General features: G+C 40.1%; 1 protein-coding gene across 1 annotated transcript in view; it reads left to right on the top strand.

Moving 5' to 3' along the window:
• Positions 1–15315, top strand: part of slx9 (SLX9 ribosome biogenesis factor) — a 53504-nt gene extending 38189 nt beyond the window's left edge. The window contains exons 3-6 of the mRNA XM_020920814.2: positions 938–1006; positions 5047–5230; positions 14020–14085; positions 15082–15315. Of these exons, the coding sequence (XP_020776473.2) occupies positions 938–1006; positions 5047–5230; positions 14020–14085; positions 15082–15133 (371 nt within the window). The 3' untranslated portion in view covers positions 15134–15315. The remainder of the gene's footprint in view (positions 1–937; positions 1007–5046; positions 5231–14019; positions 14086–15081) is intronic.
• The last annotated feature ends 3402 nt before the right edge of the window (positions 15316–18717 follow it).

The raw sequence follows: 18717 nt of genomic DNA, 5'->3' as shown, positions 1-18717 counted from the left end.
CGTTTTTGGATTTAGATCTGGTTTCTGTCCAGCTTAGGCCTGATTTAGTCCATATTTAGGTTCTTTTTAGGCATGTTTTATGTCTGTTTTTATTGAGACAAGCCCTTGTGTTACTTGGAAAGCCAAATATTTAAGAAGGTGTTACTTTAATCTTTTGTATTTTTGTAGTTGTTGCAATTCAGATGATTTTTATTGGGATAAATCTTGTGACTGTTGCACTGCCGACAGCCAAATATTCAAACCATCCCTTTTAAAACGATCCGTCTTTCTCTGTAAATATATTTTTTTTAAGTCAAATCTTCCCAAACAGACAGCAGATATCTCTATAGAGAGTGAGAGTGGTTCATTTGGTCCCAGCGGTTTCGACATCCGGACTCAGGAAACTCAAGGTGGCCAGACTGATAATGTGTCAAATCTGCCCCAGAGAATCAACCACTACAAACGGGAGGCCACTGCTGCGTTCAGGGGGCTCTGGAAAAATGGGAGAAACCACCATTATACTGACACCTGCATAAGAAGAAAGAATATATATAAGACAATTTGGTTTTGGCGAAAGAATTTTTATCTTTTTAACAATTTTCAATCACAAACTTCCTGCTATTCATTTGTTAGTTGTCATTTATTTATTTATTTTATTTTTTATTTATTGGAACTTATGCCATTTTGTGTCATTTTGGATCATTAATAATTATTCATATCTGATTTTTAAGTTAAAATGAAAACAAAATGAAATTATCCAAGCAACCATTTGTGATTTTTATGTATTAACTGCAAAAATATGCTAAAATACGATGCCAAAATTGCAAAAATGTCAAACTAAAATAACTGGATTCAAACTGAATACTGAAGAGGTTTTATAAAACTCGTCATTCTGCAGTAAAGTACATCTCGAGTTGTTTTAAAATAAAGTTGCTCATGTGGAGTTTTTGATTGACAGGTGCAGAGGAGAGGAAGCTGAAGAGTAAGAAGGAGAAGATGAAGGAGCGTCGGGATCGTTGGCTCAACAGTGAGTACCTCTGTGTGTGTGTCTGTGCAAGTACTCCACAAAAAAAGCCAAAATTTAAGATATAAACACTTTTGATGATCAGAAAATGATTTAAAACTAGTGAAATTATCCGTCCATGCAGCAAGATTATTCTACTTGACAAGTTATCTTAAAATAAACGACCTCTAGACTAGAATGAAGCATCTTTGAACAAGATAATAAATCTAAAAACAAGATGAATGTGTGTGTGTTTGAGTGTGTGAGCCTGTGAGATGAGGATATAGACAAAATAAGACTAGTGTTTTGAGTAGAACTGTCAACTGCAAATTGTCAACACTAACTAGAGTTGTATATCTACCTAAAATATCTCTATCCGGACATGATTCAGTGATAAAACTTCACTGTGTTGAGAACAGCGTTGGTCAGAGGTGAGACTTTTATTTTGACATGATTTGACATAAATACATTTTTATAATGCGAAAATACAAGTTCAAACTGCTGCTGGAGCATTAGGCTTTATTAAAGGGCCAATCTCTACTGAACAAAAGGTAAAAAAGAAGCTGTTAACTTGAAAACTACCAGTACATGACATCACAAGGTGGAACAGAGCATTTTGAGATTTGGAGATGTAGACAGATTCATAATAAAGGACGCAAAATACAAACCCGAGGTACCGTATTTTTTGGACGATAAGCTGCACTTTTTTTCATGGTTTGGGTGTTTCCTGCGACTTATATATTAAAATTTTCACAATGAAGCGTCAAGAGGTTCTAGTCTTGTGTGTGAGTATCTGCTGCTCCTGTTCCTCCTGTACCACTGTCACTTCACTCTACTGCACATGTCTCCTGCAGAAAGAGCCTCTGTCCTGTCTGTATCATGTCAGTCGATCGCACCATTACTTCTGCACCACTGAAAATTGAACATTTAAACAAACATAAAGACAACTGAAACCATCCTGTCGGGATTCAGAAAGGCCGGAATAATTCTAACTGGAACTGATGCTGAGTCTGACGACAGCGACACAGAAGAGGAAGCGGCGCTCTGTTTACCTCCGGAGGTCGTGGAGTTGCTCAGAAGTGACACCGAGGATGAAGAATTGAATGGATTTAGTGATTTGGAGTGAGATGGAGAGTTTGTTAAACTTGTTCTGTTCTGTTGTTTATGTTATAGTTTATCTGAAGAACTGTTCATATGTGACGTTAACAGTCTGTTGTTCTCTGTTCTGTTGTTTTTACTAGAACTTGACTTTAAAGATGAAATGTCAGTTCCTGGTCTCTGATTTTATCAAATTAATTTCCCCCAAAAAGTACCACTTATCATCTTGTGCAACTTATTTATGTTTTTTCTTCATTTACGCATTATAGTCCAAAAAATACAGTATATTTTTGACAAAGTAACAATGACTTAAAGCTCACAAGAGTCAATTTTGAGTATAGATGACCTATAACAAAAATGCACTTTTATTACCAGTGAAACATATTACTTACCTGTCACCTGCTTGTTTCTGTGGATATGTCATTGCTCTGCTTTGAATAAGGGTCATCAAACTAAGGCCTGCGGGCCAACTCCGGCCCTCCACTCCCCTTTGACCGGCCCAGTTCATGGGGCCGATGAGGCAATCCTCAAAAATTGACATGGCCTATTTTTCTTTAATTACTTTCTGGCAAGTAATAACACGTCTGCATTTTATATTTTGTTGATTTTTTTTTTCAATTAAAAAGTATATTTATATGAAGTATTTATATTTATATTTAAATTATTATATGACGTATTTACATTTGCCACCGAATTGTCATCACCTGACAAACTCGAGATCAAACAGTGACGGTCGACGCACGTGCAGAGTTCTGTAGTACAGTTAAGGACAGCAAAATGTCGAGTGTTAAAGTATGAAAACTTGACAGAGAGAGACGAGTTTTCAAAAAACAGTGGACAACCGATTATTTTTTTGTTCAGTGTTGGACCGTGCAGTTTGTCTGATGTGTAAAGAAAGCGTGGCGGTTTTCAAAGAATATAATCTGCATCGTCAGGGTCAAACAATTCTAATATACCTCCATCCATCACAGTCAGGAGCGATAATGTGGCCCCCAGAGAAAAAAGTTTGGTGACCCGTGGCTTAGAATGTTCCACAGTGTGACATTAAACAGCTCTACTTTACATTTATTCAATTACAGGTGGTTTTATTGCTCAAAAATACCAAGATAAACAAACATTCTGACTGTGAGCATAATTCTGCAGATTCGGTCCAAAAAACAAATGCTCGTTCCTGTATCTCTTGTAATTACGACTGCCTCTTCCCGAGACGCTTCCCCCACCCTCCTCCTCATCATCATCATCATCATCATCATTTTCCATAATTGCCATCAGCCTGAAACTATAGCCCTGTGCTGAGACAATCAATTCTGTGTAAGACAACACTATCCCTGTCTCCAGCCGCAGAGGACGCTAATGAGGCGCTAACGCTTCGATCGGAAACCAGAGCTCCGCGGACGAGAGGGTTTTCAGGAATTAAGAGAAATTATAACAAAAGGAGCGGCCATTTTGAGGACTCGTAGCCGTGTTTGTGCAGCGTTTTTTGGTCCACTCGCGTTGTTGTAACTTCGTATTTGTGTTTATCGCTCGGGTCTAAATTACTCCACGAGCTTTTCAGTGTTTTAGAACCAAATCTTTGAACAAAATCTACATATCTTATAATTTTTAGGTTTCATTTGTCATATTAATGATGCATACTGTGGTCCAAAGTAAGAAAAATGATCTGACAAAGGCTTTTTTGCCGAAACATTATTTAAAAATTTAAAAAAAGCTTTTGAACACCGGAGTGTGATATGCATTTTTTCACTTTTATTTTACCGTTACAAAACCTTTTTCTGTTTCATTTGTTTTGATATTAATAATGCTGCCAATTTTTGACATGATATTAAACGAATTTATGTGACTTTAGTTTGGGATTGTTGAAAAAATCTATAGATACTCATTTGAACAAGTATTAATACTGAAAAATTGCATAAAAAGGACAAAATGAACACTTTACAAAATAATTTTACAATGGTCTTTACTAGTCTCTACTATGACTATGACTACTGTCTAAAAATACATATTGTCTAAAAAAATGTGTTTTTAGTTATCATTGCAGTCTTTTTCCTTAGTAGCAAACTTGTATATAAAACTTTGACAACATGCTTTGTTTATTTATACTGACAGAGAACACATGCCCCAAGAGATTTTAAAGAGCCCGGCGGGTTGGGGGGAGCGGGTGTGGGGAGGGCTCTGGAGTGATGATTGACAGCAAATCGACAGCCACAACAATCCAAAACAGCACAGACAGGTTCGCTCTGGACTTTGAAACAGAGTGGACATTTGTGCTCGATCACGCTGTTTCCCTTTTCTCCAGACATGGCGGGACATCGTGGTGCCAGGTCGGGGCGGGGCGGGGCTGAGAGGGCCTTCTCACGTCCCGCCCATATACGCTAGTGGCTGCGCTCATCACGTAATAAACTGCATCTGGCTCTTGAGCGACCGTTAGTCCAACCCAGAAATTCAAATGTCCTCACCGTAGTTCATCCTAAAGAGGTTGTTACAGACATGGATTTGACCCAAAAGTCAGATTTTTTAACAAATATGCACTAAAATAAAGCCAAAATAAGACCAAGGATGGGTATACTTCTATTTTAGACACATTTACACAGATAATCAGTTGAAAAAAAAGTGATTTTGGTGTTTAGTGGCCCTTTAAGTGTCATCCATGCATGTTCGAGTAATCTAGAGATCTCTCTTGGGCCCTCCTTACAGTTAGCGGTACGAGTTTGTCCAAAGCTCACAACAATTTACTCAAAATAATACACTAGGGAGCAGGGATTCAGAGTATCAAAACAATTGAAACTAATTAAACATTTTCAGCGAATACAGCATTTTCAAAGCAGTAAATGGTAACATGTCGATCTAAATGTGTTTGCAATTAACACCCCGTAGAACTGTAAAACTCCTTTTTAAATGTTATGTAACGTCAACTCAACCTGTTTTCTCTCCGCACTAAACCTTATTTGTTGTTGTTTGTTTTTCAGAGATCAGCTCCATCAAGCAGAGCCGCGAGCAGGAGGTGGCTGCAGCGCGCAGGAAGAGCACCCCGGTGGTGGGGGACCTCCGGCCGCTCGTGGACGCTCTGCCCGAACTGAGCCAGCTGCTAGCGCCTAATGCTAACGATAACAGCAGCAAAATGAGCCGGAAGAAGAGCAGGAAGAACAGCAGGTGAGGCCCAGGATTAGTCATATTAGTGTTAGTAATTATCTGAATATATTTTTTTACTTTCCATGAGAGATTTTTCTTAAATTGTATCATGAAAGTTCTCCGGGTTTTTTCCAATTTTCTTTCTGTCGATCTTATGAAAATAGAAGCGTAATTAAGATAAAAAGGAGTCTGTTTGTTTAATAATATTTATAATAGGACATAATGATTTTTACCAGAAATTGTCACTCTTCCATTTTGCTTTTCTTACTGACAGCATGTTCGTATACGTGTTTTTGATGTAGATTCATGAGTTCCTGCTCCCTGTTATGGAAACATTTTGAAGATTTTTCACTATTCAAGATCTATTATTTTGTTTTAAATGGTTAATTATTACCATATTTTTCGGACTATAAGTGGCTCTGGAGTATAAAACGCTCTGGAGTATAAGTCACACCAGCCAAAAAATGTGAAATGAAGAAGAAAAAAACATATATAAGTCCGGAGTATAAGTCACAGGACCACCGAAACCATGATAAAAGTGCAACTTATATTCCAAAAAATATGGTATAATATCAGTCCTAATTTTTTCAGTTCTAATGCCAATGTCGATACTTTGGCTTTAAGTATCTGCCAATACCCGATATCAACCGATACTGGAACAGAGATTGAAAATATTATTTATTTCATTTAAAACAAACAGCATCAGGTAAAAAATATCTAATGTGTTTTGTAATTATTGACAGGGTTCCCACGATCATGGAAATCCTGGAAAAGTCATGGAAATGTCATATTCTAGGCCTGGAAAAGTCATAGAATTTTGTAAAGCCAATGAAAGTTTTGGAAAAGTCATGGAATTTTAGTATCTCTTTCACGCAACTACGGCGTCCTGTTAAGTTAGACTATTACGATTATTTCTGAACGTGTGTGCCTTTTGTTTAAAAGAGACGACAATAAATGCACTGTCAGGATTTTGAACATTAAAAAACTATAATACCAAACCATGAAGTGAATGGAAAGTAGGGATGTAAAAATAACCGAATTATTGTGATATTGTATCGTCAAAAGTCTCACAATAATACCATGGGCTGTCACAATATTTCTAATTATAAGTTTCTTTGCTTAAATGCATGGTTTTATAGAAGCAACAGCTAATGAAACTACATATCCCATGATTCATTTCAAACAACATGAAGAAATATGGTTTTTACTTGAATTCTTGGGATTATGATGGAAAAAAATTCACACCAAAATCTTGTCAAGGTGTTTTAAAAGCAAAAAATGTCCTATCTATTATTCTATTCTATTCCTCTTCAAAATATCGCAATAAATATCGTACCGAGAGATTTGGATATCATTACATCCTTAATGGAGAGTATTAACATTTCATACTACTTCTACACATGTAGGTGCCGTAAAGTCATGGAAAATTCACTTTAGGTCATGAAAAAGTCATGGCAAAGTTTTGAAATTTTGTCAGTGAATAAGAGTGGGAACCCTGTATAGAACAATAAAAATACATGTTTAATATCGTGAGACGTTTTGGCCACTAAATCGTCTTGTTACACCAGTTTATAGACCAAAATGGGATATGGACTGAACCGACCTCTCGGAAGCCGATATCCGATCCTCCATTGGTCGATGATTCCAGTTTCGTATCCCATGGACTGGATGAACATTTTTTCCTGTGAGAAAAAGGCCTGGAGCAACAATAAAAACAAACTAGTTTTGACGTTCATCTTTCATAGACTCTGGATAAACAGGCAGACTGAAAATAGCTCGTCCAAACATCTGAGTCGGTACAAAATAAATATTAATGTCCTACATCCGTAATTTCCTTAAAGGTGCACTGCATAACTCTCCAGGTCGAGGGTCCGCTACCATGGTGATGCTACTGTGTTGTCTGTAATGTTCCACGATATAGTATTAAACTATAATATATATAATTATATTTTGTGATGTATATATGGTTATTATGGTGTTTTTATTGCTCAAAATAACTTTACTGTGAATTAGCCTCATGCTTTTTTCTGTAGAGATGGAAAAGTTTAATGCCTTACTTTGGAATATTGGATGTAAAGCGTTAACGTCTCCATGGAGATAAGTTACTGGCAGGCAAAGTTACACAGTGCACCTTTCCCGTACAACCAGGTATTCGATAAAACGTGTGATTTTTACTTGTTGCCTTCAAATGCAATAATATAAAATGTTGAATTATTTGATATGTACCTACTTTTACACAAATATATAAACTTAATTATAAAAATAGGTAAATTATTAAGTAAATTATTAGAGAATTACAGAAAATGACCCAGCAGAATAGTTTTAAATGGTTTGTACCATTTTGTGTAAGCAGCTCTTGAGATTAAAAAAAAAAAAGTCTAAATTCAAAGTGTTTTATTGTCCGAGAATCAGAAAGTGGTTTAGCCCTGGTTTATTGGTTTAGTCCTAGTTTAGTCCTGGTTTAGTCCTTGTTTAATTCTGGTTTAGTCCTGATTTAGCACTGATTTAATCCTGGTTTAGCCTTGGTTTAGTTCTTGTTCAGCCCTAGTTTAATCCTTGTTTATTTCTGGTTTAGTCCTGATTTAGCCCTGATTTAGTCCTGTTTGTTTAGTGTTTTATCCTGTTTAGTCCTGTTTTAGTCCTAGTTTAGCCCTGGTTTAGCCTGTTTAGCCTGGTTTAGTCCTGATTTAGCCCTGATTTAGTCCTGGTTTAGTCCTTGTTTAGCCCTAGTTTAATCCTCATTTAATCCTGGTTTATTCCTGGTTTAGTCCTGGATTAGCCCTGTTCAGCCCTGTTTTAGTCTTGGTTTAGCCCTGGTTTAGTTCTTGTTTAATCCTGGTTTAGTCCTGGTTTAGTCCTGGTTTAGCCCTGATTTAGTCCTGGTTTAGTCCTGGTTTAGCCCCGTTTTTTTCTCTTCATGATCACACACATGATTTTGACAGGCAGACTAAGCACTGTTCCATATAAACCCAAAATATGTATGATTACAAGAAGTTTTATTGTCCGAGAATCAGGAAGCACGCAGTTTGCATGGTAGTTGCTATTAGCATGATGACAAAACCCCACTCTGCCCTCTGAAAGTTGTAAAAAAAACTGTTATAAACTCATTGTGGAGATGAATAATTAGAATAATTAGCGCCTCATCGACAAACTCATTCATGCGTAATGCCGGCGGCTCTAAAGGTCAAAGGTCAGACTCGGATTAATTCACTCTTGACCTCTCAGTCACCTGTCTCTGCGACGGAGCTACTGTCTCTAATCACAGACGTCTGCAGGAATTCACTACGTGTGTGTTTGTGGGAAAATGTATTGGCCATTTCACTCTCCGACTGTTGTTATTCTATTTTAACACTTAAATCTGAGAAGTAATGTGCACAGATTCATTTTTTTGAGACCCGCACCTGCCCGCACCTGCCCGCACCTGCAGCACAGCACCGCACCCGCCCTTTAACCCGGGATTATACCAAAGAATTACAATCACAAAATGAATTTTTATTGAGCAGAAGACCAGGACTGAACCAGGACTGAACCAGGACTGAACAAGGACTAAACCAGGACTGAACAAGGACTGAACAAGGACTAAACCAGGACTAAACCAGGACTGAGCAAGGACTAAACCACGACTGAGCAAGGACTAAATCAGGACTAAACCAGGACTTAGCAAGGACTAAACCAGGACTAAACCAGGACTTAGCAAGGATTAAACCAGGACTAAACCAGGACTGAACCAGGACTGAACCAGGACTGAACCAGGACTGAGCAAGGACTAAACCAGGACTAAACCAGGACTGAGCAAGGACTAAACCAGGACTAAACCAGCATTGAGCAAGGACTAAACCAGGACTGAGCAAGGACTAAACCAGAACTGAGCAAGGACTAAACCAGAACTGAGCAAGGACTAAACCAGGACTAAACCAGGACTAAACCAGCACTGAGAAAGGACTAAACCAGGACTAAACCAGCACTGAGTAAGGACTAAACCAGGACTAAACCAGGACTAAACCAGGACTGAGCAAGGACTAAACCAGGACTAAACCAGCACTGAGAAAGGACTAAACCAGGACTAAACCAGGACTGAGCAAGGACTAAACTAGGATTAAACCAGGACTGAACAAGGACTAAAAAAGGGCTGAAACAGGACTAAACCAGGACTGAAACAGGACTAAACCAGAACTGAACCAGGACTGAGTGTCGGGACTGGCCTGGAGACACGCCCTCGGATGATCGCGGGCTTAACGACCGCTGCAGAGCTCCGCACCTCATGGGGCTCAGCGCAGCCGTCGCCGCGGGTTCGGGGTTCTCTTTCTCTCAAAAGTCCAAGATTAGTCCTGGTTTAGTCCTGACCCGCCTGTGTGTAATCACTACCCGCCCGCAAAATGTCAGAACGTTAAAACCCGCCCGTTTCAGCACCTATTTGCACAGTGACTCTTCAAGTTTTCTCCAGCATTTTATTTTGCACAGTGTTGCCACGGTGATGCTTGAATGTGCCCTTGTTGTTCCGTGTTAGTGCATCGGTGCTTCTGGTGTGTGTTGACTCAGAGTGTGTGTTGACTCAGTGTGTGTGTGTGACAGGTGCCGCCCAAAGCTGCAGGAACACACACACGAGGCTCCTGAGGGAGGGACGCTCAATGCCGCTTGTGGATTTAATTGTTTCTTTCTTTTTGTGTGAATTTAAAAATAATGACAGTTTTCAGTCTAGAGCCGTCACTGGTCACATATTGTAGTATTTTTCTGTGGTTAGACCTGGTTTAGACCTGGTTCAGTCCTAGTCTGTGGTTAGACCTGGTGTAGTCCTGTTTGGTCCTTGTTTAGTACTTGTTTAGCCCTGGTTTAAACCTGATTTAGACCTGGTTTAGTCCTAGTCTGCAGTTAGATCTCGTTTAGTCTTAGTAAAGTCTTGGTTTAGTCTTAGTTTAGTCTCAGTTAAGACCTGGTTTAGTTCTAGTCTGTGGTTAGACCTGGTTTAGTCTTGGTTTAGTCTTGGTTTAGACCATGTTTAGTTCTAGTCTGTGGTTAGACCTAGTTTAGTCCTGGTTCAGACCTGGTTTAGACCTGGTTTAGTCCTAGTTTAGACTTGGCTTAGACCAGGTTTAGACCTAGTCTGTGGTCCTGGTTTAGACCTGGTTCATACCTGGTTTAGACCTGGTTTAGTCCTGGTTTAGTCCTGGTTTAGTCCTGGTTTAGTCCTGGTTTAGTCCTGGTTTAGTCCTGGTTTAGTCCTGGTTTAGACCTGGTTTAGACCTGGTTTAGTCCTGGTTCAGTCCCGGTTTAGTCCTGGTTCCTGGTTTAGTCCTGGTTTAGACCTGGTTTAGACCTGGTTTAGTCCCGGTTTAGTCTCGGTTTAGACCTGGTTTGGGCCTGCTTTAGTCTTGGTTTAGTCTTGGTTTAATCCTGGTTCAGACCTGGTTTAGTCCTGGTTCAGACCTGGTTTAGACCTGGTTTAGTCCTGGTTTAGTCCTGGTTTAGACCTGGTTCAGACCTGGTTCAGACCTGGTTTAGTCCTGGTTTAGACCTGGTTCAGTCCCGGTTCAGACCTGGTTTAGTCCTGGTTTAGACCTGGTTCAGTCCCGGTTCAGACCTGGTTTAGACCTGGTTCCTGGTTTAGAGACCTGGTTCAGTTTAGTCTTGGTTTAGTCTTGGTTTAACCTGGTTCAGACCTGGTTTAGTCCTGGTTTAGTCCTGGTTTAGACCTGTTTAGTTGGTTTAGTCCTGGTTTAGTCCTGGTTTAGACCTGGTTCCTGGTTTAGTCCTGGTTTACCTGGTTCAGCCTGGTTTAGTCTTGGTTTAATCCTGGTTTAGACCTGGTTTAGTCCTGGTTTAGACCTGGTTCAGACCTGGTTCAGACCTGGTTTAGTCCTGGTTCAGAGTAAACGTGACCCGGAGCATAAGGACACTGGGCTTTCGTTTATAAACCAGATCAAACATTCCTCTTGTCGTCTCGGTCTCGTTTCGTCAGCAGTTTTCGAGGAGAGATTCTGTCATTTCGATTCATTTGTTTCACTTTTCTCCCGGGACAAAGATGTGGACAGCCCCCGCCCCGTGTCAGCGCCGCTCGGCCTTCTGGGTAATGATGCAGACGACGTGTGACGCGGTGAACGTTTGGACAACAGTCAAAACCGATTAAGGAAAAAAAAAAAAAAAAACTGGCTTCAATATGACCCAGCGTGGAGATTTTTACGCAGTTTAATTATGGAGATGTTATTGCTCTGTCTGGAATGTTTCACAGTGTGGCATTAAACCAAACCAAACCAGACCGGACCAAGTCACAGGTCAGATCTGTGGAGAGTCAGAATGACAGAAAAGGACCAAACAGGACGGGAGGGTTGGGAGTAATTTATTTCTTCACTAGATCTTGTTTTGTCCTGTTTTAGATCTTGGTTAGTCTTGGTTTACTTCTGGGTTAGACCTGGTTTAGTCCTGGTCTAGTCCTAGCTTGTTCTTAGATTTGATTTAATCCTGGTTTAGTCCTGGTTTAGACCTGGTTTAGTCCTGGTTTAGTCTTGGTTTAGTCCTGGTTTAGTCTTTGTTTGATCCTGGTTTAGTCCTGGTTTAGCTCTTGTTTAGTTCTGATTTAGTCCTGGTTTAGCCTTGGTTTAGTCCTAGTTTAGTCCTGGTTTAGTCCTGGTTTAGTCCTTGTTTTAGTCCTTGGTTTTAGTCCTGTTTAGTCCTGAGTCCTGTTTTTTTCTTGGTTTAGTCCTGGTTTAATTCTGCTTTAGTCCTGGTTTAGTCCTAGTTTAGTCCTGGTTTTCTCTGGTTTAGTCCTGGTTTAGTCCTGGTTTAGTCCTGGTTTAATTCCTGGTTTAGTCCTGGTTTAGTCCTCCTGGTTTAATCCTGGTTTAGTCCTGGTTTAATCCTGGTTTAGTCCTGGTTTTAGTCCTGGTTTAATCCTGGTTTAGTCCTGGTTTAATCCTGGTTTAATCCTGGTTTAGTCCTGGTTTAGTCCTGGTTAGTCCTGGTTTAGTCCTGGTTTAGTCCTGGTTTAGTCCTGGTTTAGTCCTGGTTTAGTCCTGGTTTAGTCCTGGTTTAATCCTGGTTTAATCCTGGTTTAATCCTGGTTTAGTCCTGGTTTAATCCTGGTTTAATCCTGGTTTAGTCCTGGTTTAATCCTGGTCCTGGTTTAGTCCTGGTTTAGTCCTGGTTTAGTCCTGGTTTAGTCCTGGTTTAGTCCTGGTTTAGTCCTGGTTTAGTCCTCGTTTGATCCCACAGTTGATGTTTACAGCCGTATAAGCACAGACCTGGTCCATATAAACCCTGAGTCACCACAAACATAAATCTTTTTATGTTTTTTGAGTTGGACCTTTTATGGGCAGGTTTTTCAGACCTGGTTTAGACCTGGTTTGGTCTTTGTTTACTCCTGAGTTTAGGTCTGATTTAGTCCTGGTCTAGTTAGTTTGTAGTTTAACCTGATTTAATTCTGTTTTTTGGTTCGACTGGTTCAGACCTAATGCAGTCATGTTTTAGACCTGGTTTAGTCTTCGAGTTCACAGTTACACTTGGTTTAGTCCTGGTTTCTGATTAGTCCTGGTGTAGACCTGATTTAGACCTGGTTTAGACCTGGTTTAGACCTGGTTTAGTTGTAGTCTTGCAGGGGCCTGGTTTTGTCCTGGTTTTGTGCTGTTTTTGTCTTGATTTGGTTCTGTTTTAGTCCTGGTTTAGTCCAGGTTTAGATCTGGTTTAGACCTGGTTTAGTCCTGGTTTAGACCTGGTTTAGTCCTGGTTTAGACCTGGTTTAGACCTGGTTTAGACCTGGTTTAGACCTGGTTTAGTCCTGGTTTAGTCCTGGTTTAGACCTGGTTTAGTCCTGGTTTAGTCCTGGTTTAGTCCTGGTTTTAGTCCTGGTTTAGTCCTGGTTTAGACCTGGTTTTAGACCTGGTTTAGACCTGGTTTAGTCCTGGTTTAGTCCTTTTTAGACCTGGTTTAGACCTGGTTTAGTCCTGGTTTAGACCTGGTTTAGTCCTGGTTTAGTCCTGGTTTAGTCCTGGTTTAGACCTGGTTTAGTCCTGGTTTAGACCTGGTTTAGTCCTGGTTTAGTTTCCTGGTTTAGACCTGGTTTAGTCCTGGTTTAGACCTGGTTTAGTCCTGGTTTAGTCCTGGTTTAGTCCTGGTTTAGACCTGGTTTAGACCTGGTTTAGACCTGGTTTAGTCCTGGTTTAGTCCTGGTTTAGTCCTGGTTTAGTCCTGGTTTAGACCTGGTTTTAGTCCTGGTTTAGACCTGGTTTAGACCTGGTTTAGTCCTGGTTTAGTCCTGGTTTAGTCCTGGTTTAGACCTGGTTTAGACCTGGTTTAGTCCTGGTTTAGTCCTGGTTTAGACCTGGTTTAGTGGTTTAGTCCTGGTTTAGTCCTGGTTTACCTGCCTGTTTAGACCTGGTTTAGTCCTGGTTTAGTCCTGGTTTAGACCTGGTTTAGACCTGGTTTAGACCTGGTTTATTCTGCATTTGCGTCTCTTTCCCGTCATGATCCGGGACATGATTTTTACAGCAGAATCACCACAAACGTAAATCTTCAGTGTGGCCTTTTTTTTTTTTTTTTTACGGGCAGGTTTTCAATTATCTCTGGTCCATCTTCGTCTCCGCGCTTCGCTCCATCACCGCCGTTTTTCACAGATCGTATAAATGTCCCGCAATAAAGCTTTCTCATCAAGGCAAGTTCATCAGGAAAAGACCGAAGACCAGGAAAAGACCAAAGACCAGGAAAAGACCGATGTCTTTATAGTTCTCACGATTATACTGTGACCTGAAAAATCTATTCACCTGATCATTTTGACATCTTTATCTTTAACCCTTTTTGTTTTTTGTTTTGTTTTTTCTCAGGCCGATGAAGAGGACAGAACCCACCGACTTCAGTCAAATGAAGCAATCACAGAAACGCAAACTCTTGTTAGTATTACTTGTCTATTTACTATTTACTTGTTTAGTCCTGGTTTAGACCTGGTTTAGTCCTGGTTTAGACCTTGTTTAGACATTTTTTAGACCTGGTTTAGACCTTGTTTAGACCTTGTTTAGTCCTGGTTTAGTCCTAGTTAATCTTGGTTCAGTCTTGGTTTAGTCTTGGTTTAGACCTGGTTTAGTCCTTGTCTGTGGTTAGACCTGGTTTAGTCCTAATTTAGTCCTGGTTTACCTTGTTTAGACATTGTTTAGACCTGATTTAGTCCTGGTTTAGACCTGGTTTAGACCTGGTTTAGACCTGGTTAGACCTGGTTTGTTGGTTTAGTCCTGGTTTAGTCCTGTTTAGTTTTAGACCTTTTAGTTTGGTTTAGTCCTGGTTTAGACCTGGTTTAGACCTGGTTTAGTCCTGTTTAGACCTTTTAGACCTTTTAGTCCTGGTTTAGTCCTGGTTTAGACCTGTTTTAGACCTGATTAGTTTAGTCCTGGTTTAGTCCTGGTTTAGTCCTGGTTTAGACCTTGTTTTAGTCCTGGTTTAGTCCTGGTTTAGTGTTTAGTCCTGGTTTAGACCTGGTTTAGACCTGGTTTCCTGGTTAGTCCTGGTTTAGTCCTGTTTGTCCTTTAGTCCTGGTTTAGACCTTGTTTAGACCTGGTTTAGTCCTGGTTTAGTCCTGGTTGGTTTAGTCCTGGTTTAGACCTGGTTTAGTTTAGTCCTGGTCCTGGTTTAGTTGTTTAGTCCTGGTTTAGTCCTGGTTTAGACCTTGTTTAGTCCTGGTTTAGTCCTGGTTTAGTCCTGGTTTAGTCCTGGTTTAGTTTATATTTGTATCAATCCCAGAAATGCAAACTTTTGTCAGTATTAGTCACATGTTTTTGTCAATTTGCAAAAAAATATTCATTACTTTACATTACATTTTTTGTTTGTTTATTAATTTTACTAATTATAAACTGTAATTTATTCTCCGTCTTCTTGTTTTCGTCTGTTTGTCGCAGAGAGACGGAGACGTCCAGGTTTCAGCGCCGCGGTCAAGTCTCTCAGCACTAAATCGAATCCTCTCCTGGACATCGGGGACGTCCTGAGGAAGAGGATGAGACAAGAGGACGAAGGACAGAGCTGACAACAACAAAACAAAATGGACTAAAAATAAAAAAAATACTGTTAACTTCATCTGTTTTCATACCAACTCCTGGAACCACTGTGCAAAAAGTCAAATAAAGTCAAATAAAGTCACAATAAATGAAAACAAAAAATGTGTCTTGAATAGTTCAAATAGAGTGTTGATTTTGTCTTGGTTCAGTCTTGTTTAGTCTTGGTTTAATCCTGGCTTAGTCCTGGTCTAGTCCTGGTTTAGCCTTGGTTTAGTTCTGGTTTGGCCCTGGTCCAGTCCTGGTTTACCCTTGATTTAGTCCTGACTGAGTCCTGATTTAGTCCTGGTTTAGCCCTGATTTAGTCCTAGTTTAGACCAGACCGGGACCAGATCAGGACTTACACCGGGGCTGAGACCGGGACCAGACCAAAACTGAGACCAGGACTAAGACTGGGTAACAGACAGGGATTGGGACTGGAACCAGACCAGGACCAGGCCATGATCGAGACCAACTGAGACATGGACTGAGAGCAGGAACAGACCGTGATTGAGACTGGGGCCAGACCAGAACCAGACCATGGTCAAGACCGTGATTGAGACCAGGACCAGACCAAGACTGAGACCAGGACTTAGACCGGGAACAGATCGTGATTGAGATCGGGACTGAGACCGGGACTGAGACCGGGACCAGACAGGGATTGGGACTGGAACCAGACCAAAACCAGACCATGATCGAGACCGTGATTGAGACCAGGACTGAGACCGGGACCAGACCAAGACTGAGACCAGGACTGAGACCGGGACCAGACCAAGACTGAGACCAGGACTTAGACCGGGAACAGATCGTGATTGAGACCGGGACCAGACAGGGATTGGGACTGGAACCAGACCAGGACCAGACCATGATCGAGATCTGGACTGAGACCGGGACCAGACCAGGATTGAGACTGGGGCCAGACCAGAACCAGACCATGATCGAGATCGTGATTAAGACCAGGACTGAGACCGGGATCAGACCAAGACTGAGACCAGGACTGAGACCGGGACCAGACCAAGACTGAGACCAGGACTGAGACCGGGAACAGACCATGATTGAGACCGGGACTGAGACCGGGACCAGACCGGGATTGAGACTGGGGCCAGACCAGAACCAGACCATGATCAAGACCATGATTGAGACCAGGACTGAGACCGGGACCAGACCAAGAATGAGACTAGGACTGAGACCGGGAACAGACCATGATTGAGACCGGGACTGAGACCGGGACCAGACAGGGATTGGGACTGGGACCAGATCGACCAGACCATAATCGAGACCTGGACTGAGACCGGGACCAGACCGGGATTGAGACTGGGGCCAGACCAGAACCAGACCATGATCAAGACCGTGATTGAGACCAGGACTGAGACCGGGACCAGACCAAGAATGAGACCAGGACTTAGACCGGGAAGAGACCGTAATTGAGACCGGGACCAGACCGAGACTGAAAACGGTTTAGTACTGGTTTAGTCCTGTCTTCAGCAGCCACGATTTAGGCTTTATTTTTATTGAACCGTATCAAATCGTTTTGAAACGTATCGAATCGAAAGTGCACTGTATCGAGGTTTGTATCGTATCGGCAAATTCTTAATGATACCCAGACCTAATTATAACACGATTTAACACCGACAAGAGTCAGTTTGGAGCATCATGAGACCTTTAATGGATATAAAATGATCCATGTTAGAACAATAACTCGTAGATTTATTTTTTGTGCCTTGTTGACGACAGTAGCAGAGATTTGTTAGCAGCATGTTAGCTATTGTCTTTGCTAATAATTTTGCTTTCAAACTGTGCCCAAGCTGCTGATAATCTGCTGAAAAGAAAAGAAAACTGTCAAAATCTTTCGCACACGTCGCTGAAAATATTGTCACTTTTGAGCAAAACAAATGTTGCGTTTGGTAAAATCCTGCAGCAGACGATTAGTCACAGATCAGTGTTTGACCACAATAAACAGGAGCCCATTAAAAAAAAAACACAATCATGTCTTTAGAAAATATTCATCACCGTGACCAAGTAATTATGTTTGGAGAAATGTGTTTACTTCAACTCTTCATTTAGTAGTAGTTGTAGAAGTAGTAGTAGTAATAGTATTATTATCACAGTAGTAGTAGTAGCAGCAGCAGTAGCATTAATAGTAATAATAGTAGTAGCTGTAGTAGTAGCAGTACTGGTTGTAACAGGTTTATATATCTGTATCTGTAAAGTATTTAGATATTTCAGGTAAATACTTTTTTATGTTTACAATCATCGTAAACCTATGACAAATTATAAAAATACATTTGATTCACAATTTTTTCCAAATTTTAAAGTTAATTTGTGAATCTTACTGGAATTTTATGTAAGATTTAGTAGTAGTAGTAGCAGTACTAGTAATAACAGGTTCATATATCTGTATCTGTATCATAAAACTATGACAAATTATAGGCTATTTTTCTGTAAAAATACATTTAATGAAATGTTTTTACAAAATATTAAAGTTATTTTTTTTTCTAGAACTTTATATAAATATTTAGAACCTTGGCATAGATTTTAAAGTATTGATACTGGACCAGTGTTGGTTATGAGCCAAAGTAGTAGTAATAGTAGTAGCTGTAGTCGTAGCAGCACTAGTAGTAATAAAAGTATTTTGGCATATCAGACAAATATTTTTTTCATGTGTTGCATTCTTCTTATGTAAATACTTAGGAATTTGTCATAGAGTTTAAAATAATGATACTGATACTGGACCAGTGTTGGTTATCAGCTGTAGTAGTAGTAGTAGTAGTAGTAGTAGTAGTAGTAGTAGTAGTAGTAGTAGTAGTAGTAGTAGTATTCATAATCCATTTGTTTGACTCTTGTGACCTTTAAGTTGTGTTATAATGTTGTTTCCTCCTCGAAAGCAGACACAGAGTTGTGTTTTGTTTCATTCACACATGTTTGAGTAACACTTTATTATTCGTCTGTCTACATCTCCAAACCTCCAAATGCTCTGTCCCACCTTGTGATGTCACGTCGTGGTAGTTTTCCTTAACATTCTTTTTTTTTTTTAACCTTTTGTGTAGTAGACTTTAGAAATCCCAGGTCTGAACTTATCCAGACGGTCAAGAGTTTAGAAACACTTCCGCGTGGAGTACTTCCTGTATCCCCACATGACATCACAAGGTGGTACCGAGTGTTTTAATTAGTTTGGGAGAAGAACTCAGCCTAAGTACTCAGGATTTGTGCGTTAAACATGAAACAAAACACGTTTTTGTGCCGAGAAAACATTACAACAAATCAGAAAATCAGCGTAATATGGGTCCTTTAAATATTTCTATACATTCCGGTTTATTGTAAGTAAAAAAAACACACAATATATCTATAGACTTTGATGTTACGTGAACCAAATTCAATTATATAAGTCTAATATATAATTATATAACTCTAATGAAACTCAATATCTTAATTCTTGCCTATTATTCTAATGATCCCCCCCACACACTCACATACCATTGTCTTTAAATAGGCTAAGTGGGTTTG

This window comes from Boleophthalmus pectinirostris, unplaced genomic scaffold, assembly GCF_026225935.1.
Source record: "Boleophthalmus pectinirostris isolate CB_2022bp ecotype Guang Dong unplaced genomic scaffold, ASM2622593v1 HiC_scaffold_11, whole genome shotgun sequence".
NCBI lineage: Eukaryota > Metazoa > Chordata > Actinopteri > Gobiiformes > Gobiidae > Boleophthalmus > Boleophthalmus pectinirostris.
The sequence above is the reverse complement of the archived record's forward strand: the minus strand, read 5'-3'. Positions and strand labels throughout refer to the sequence as shown.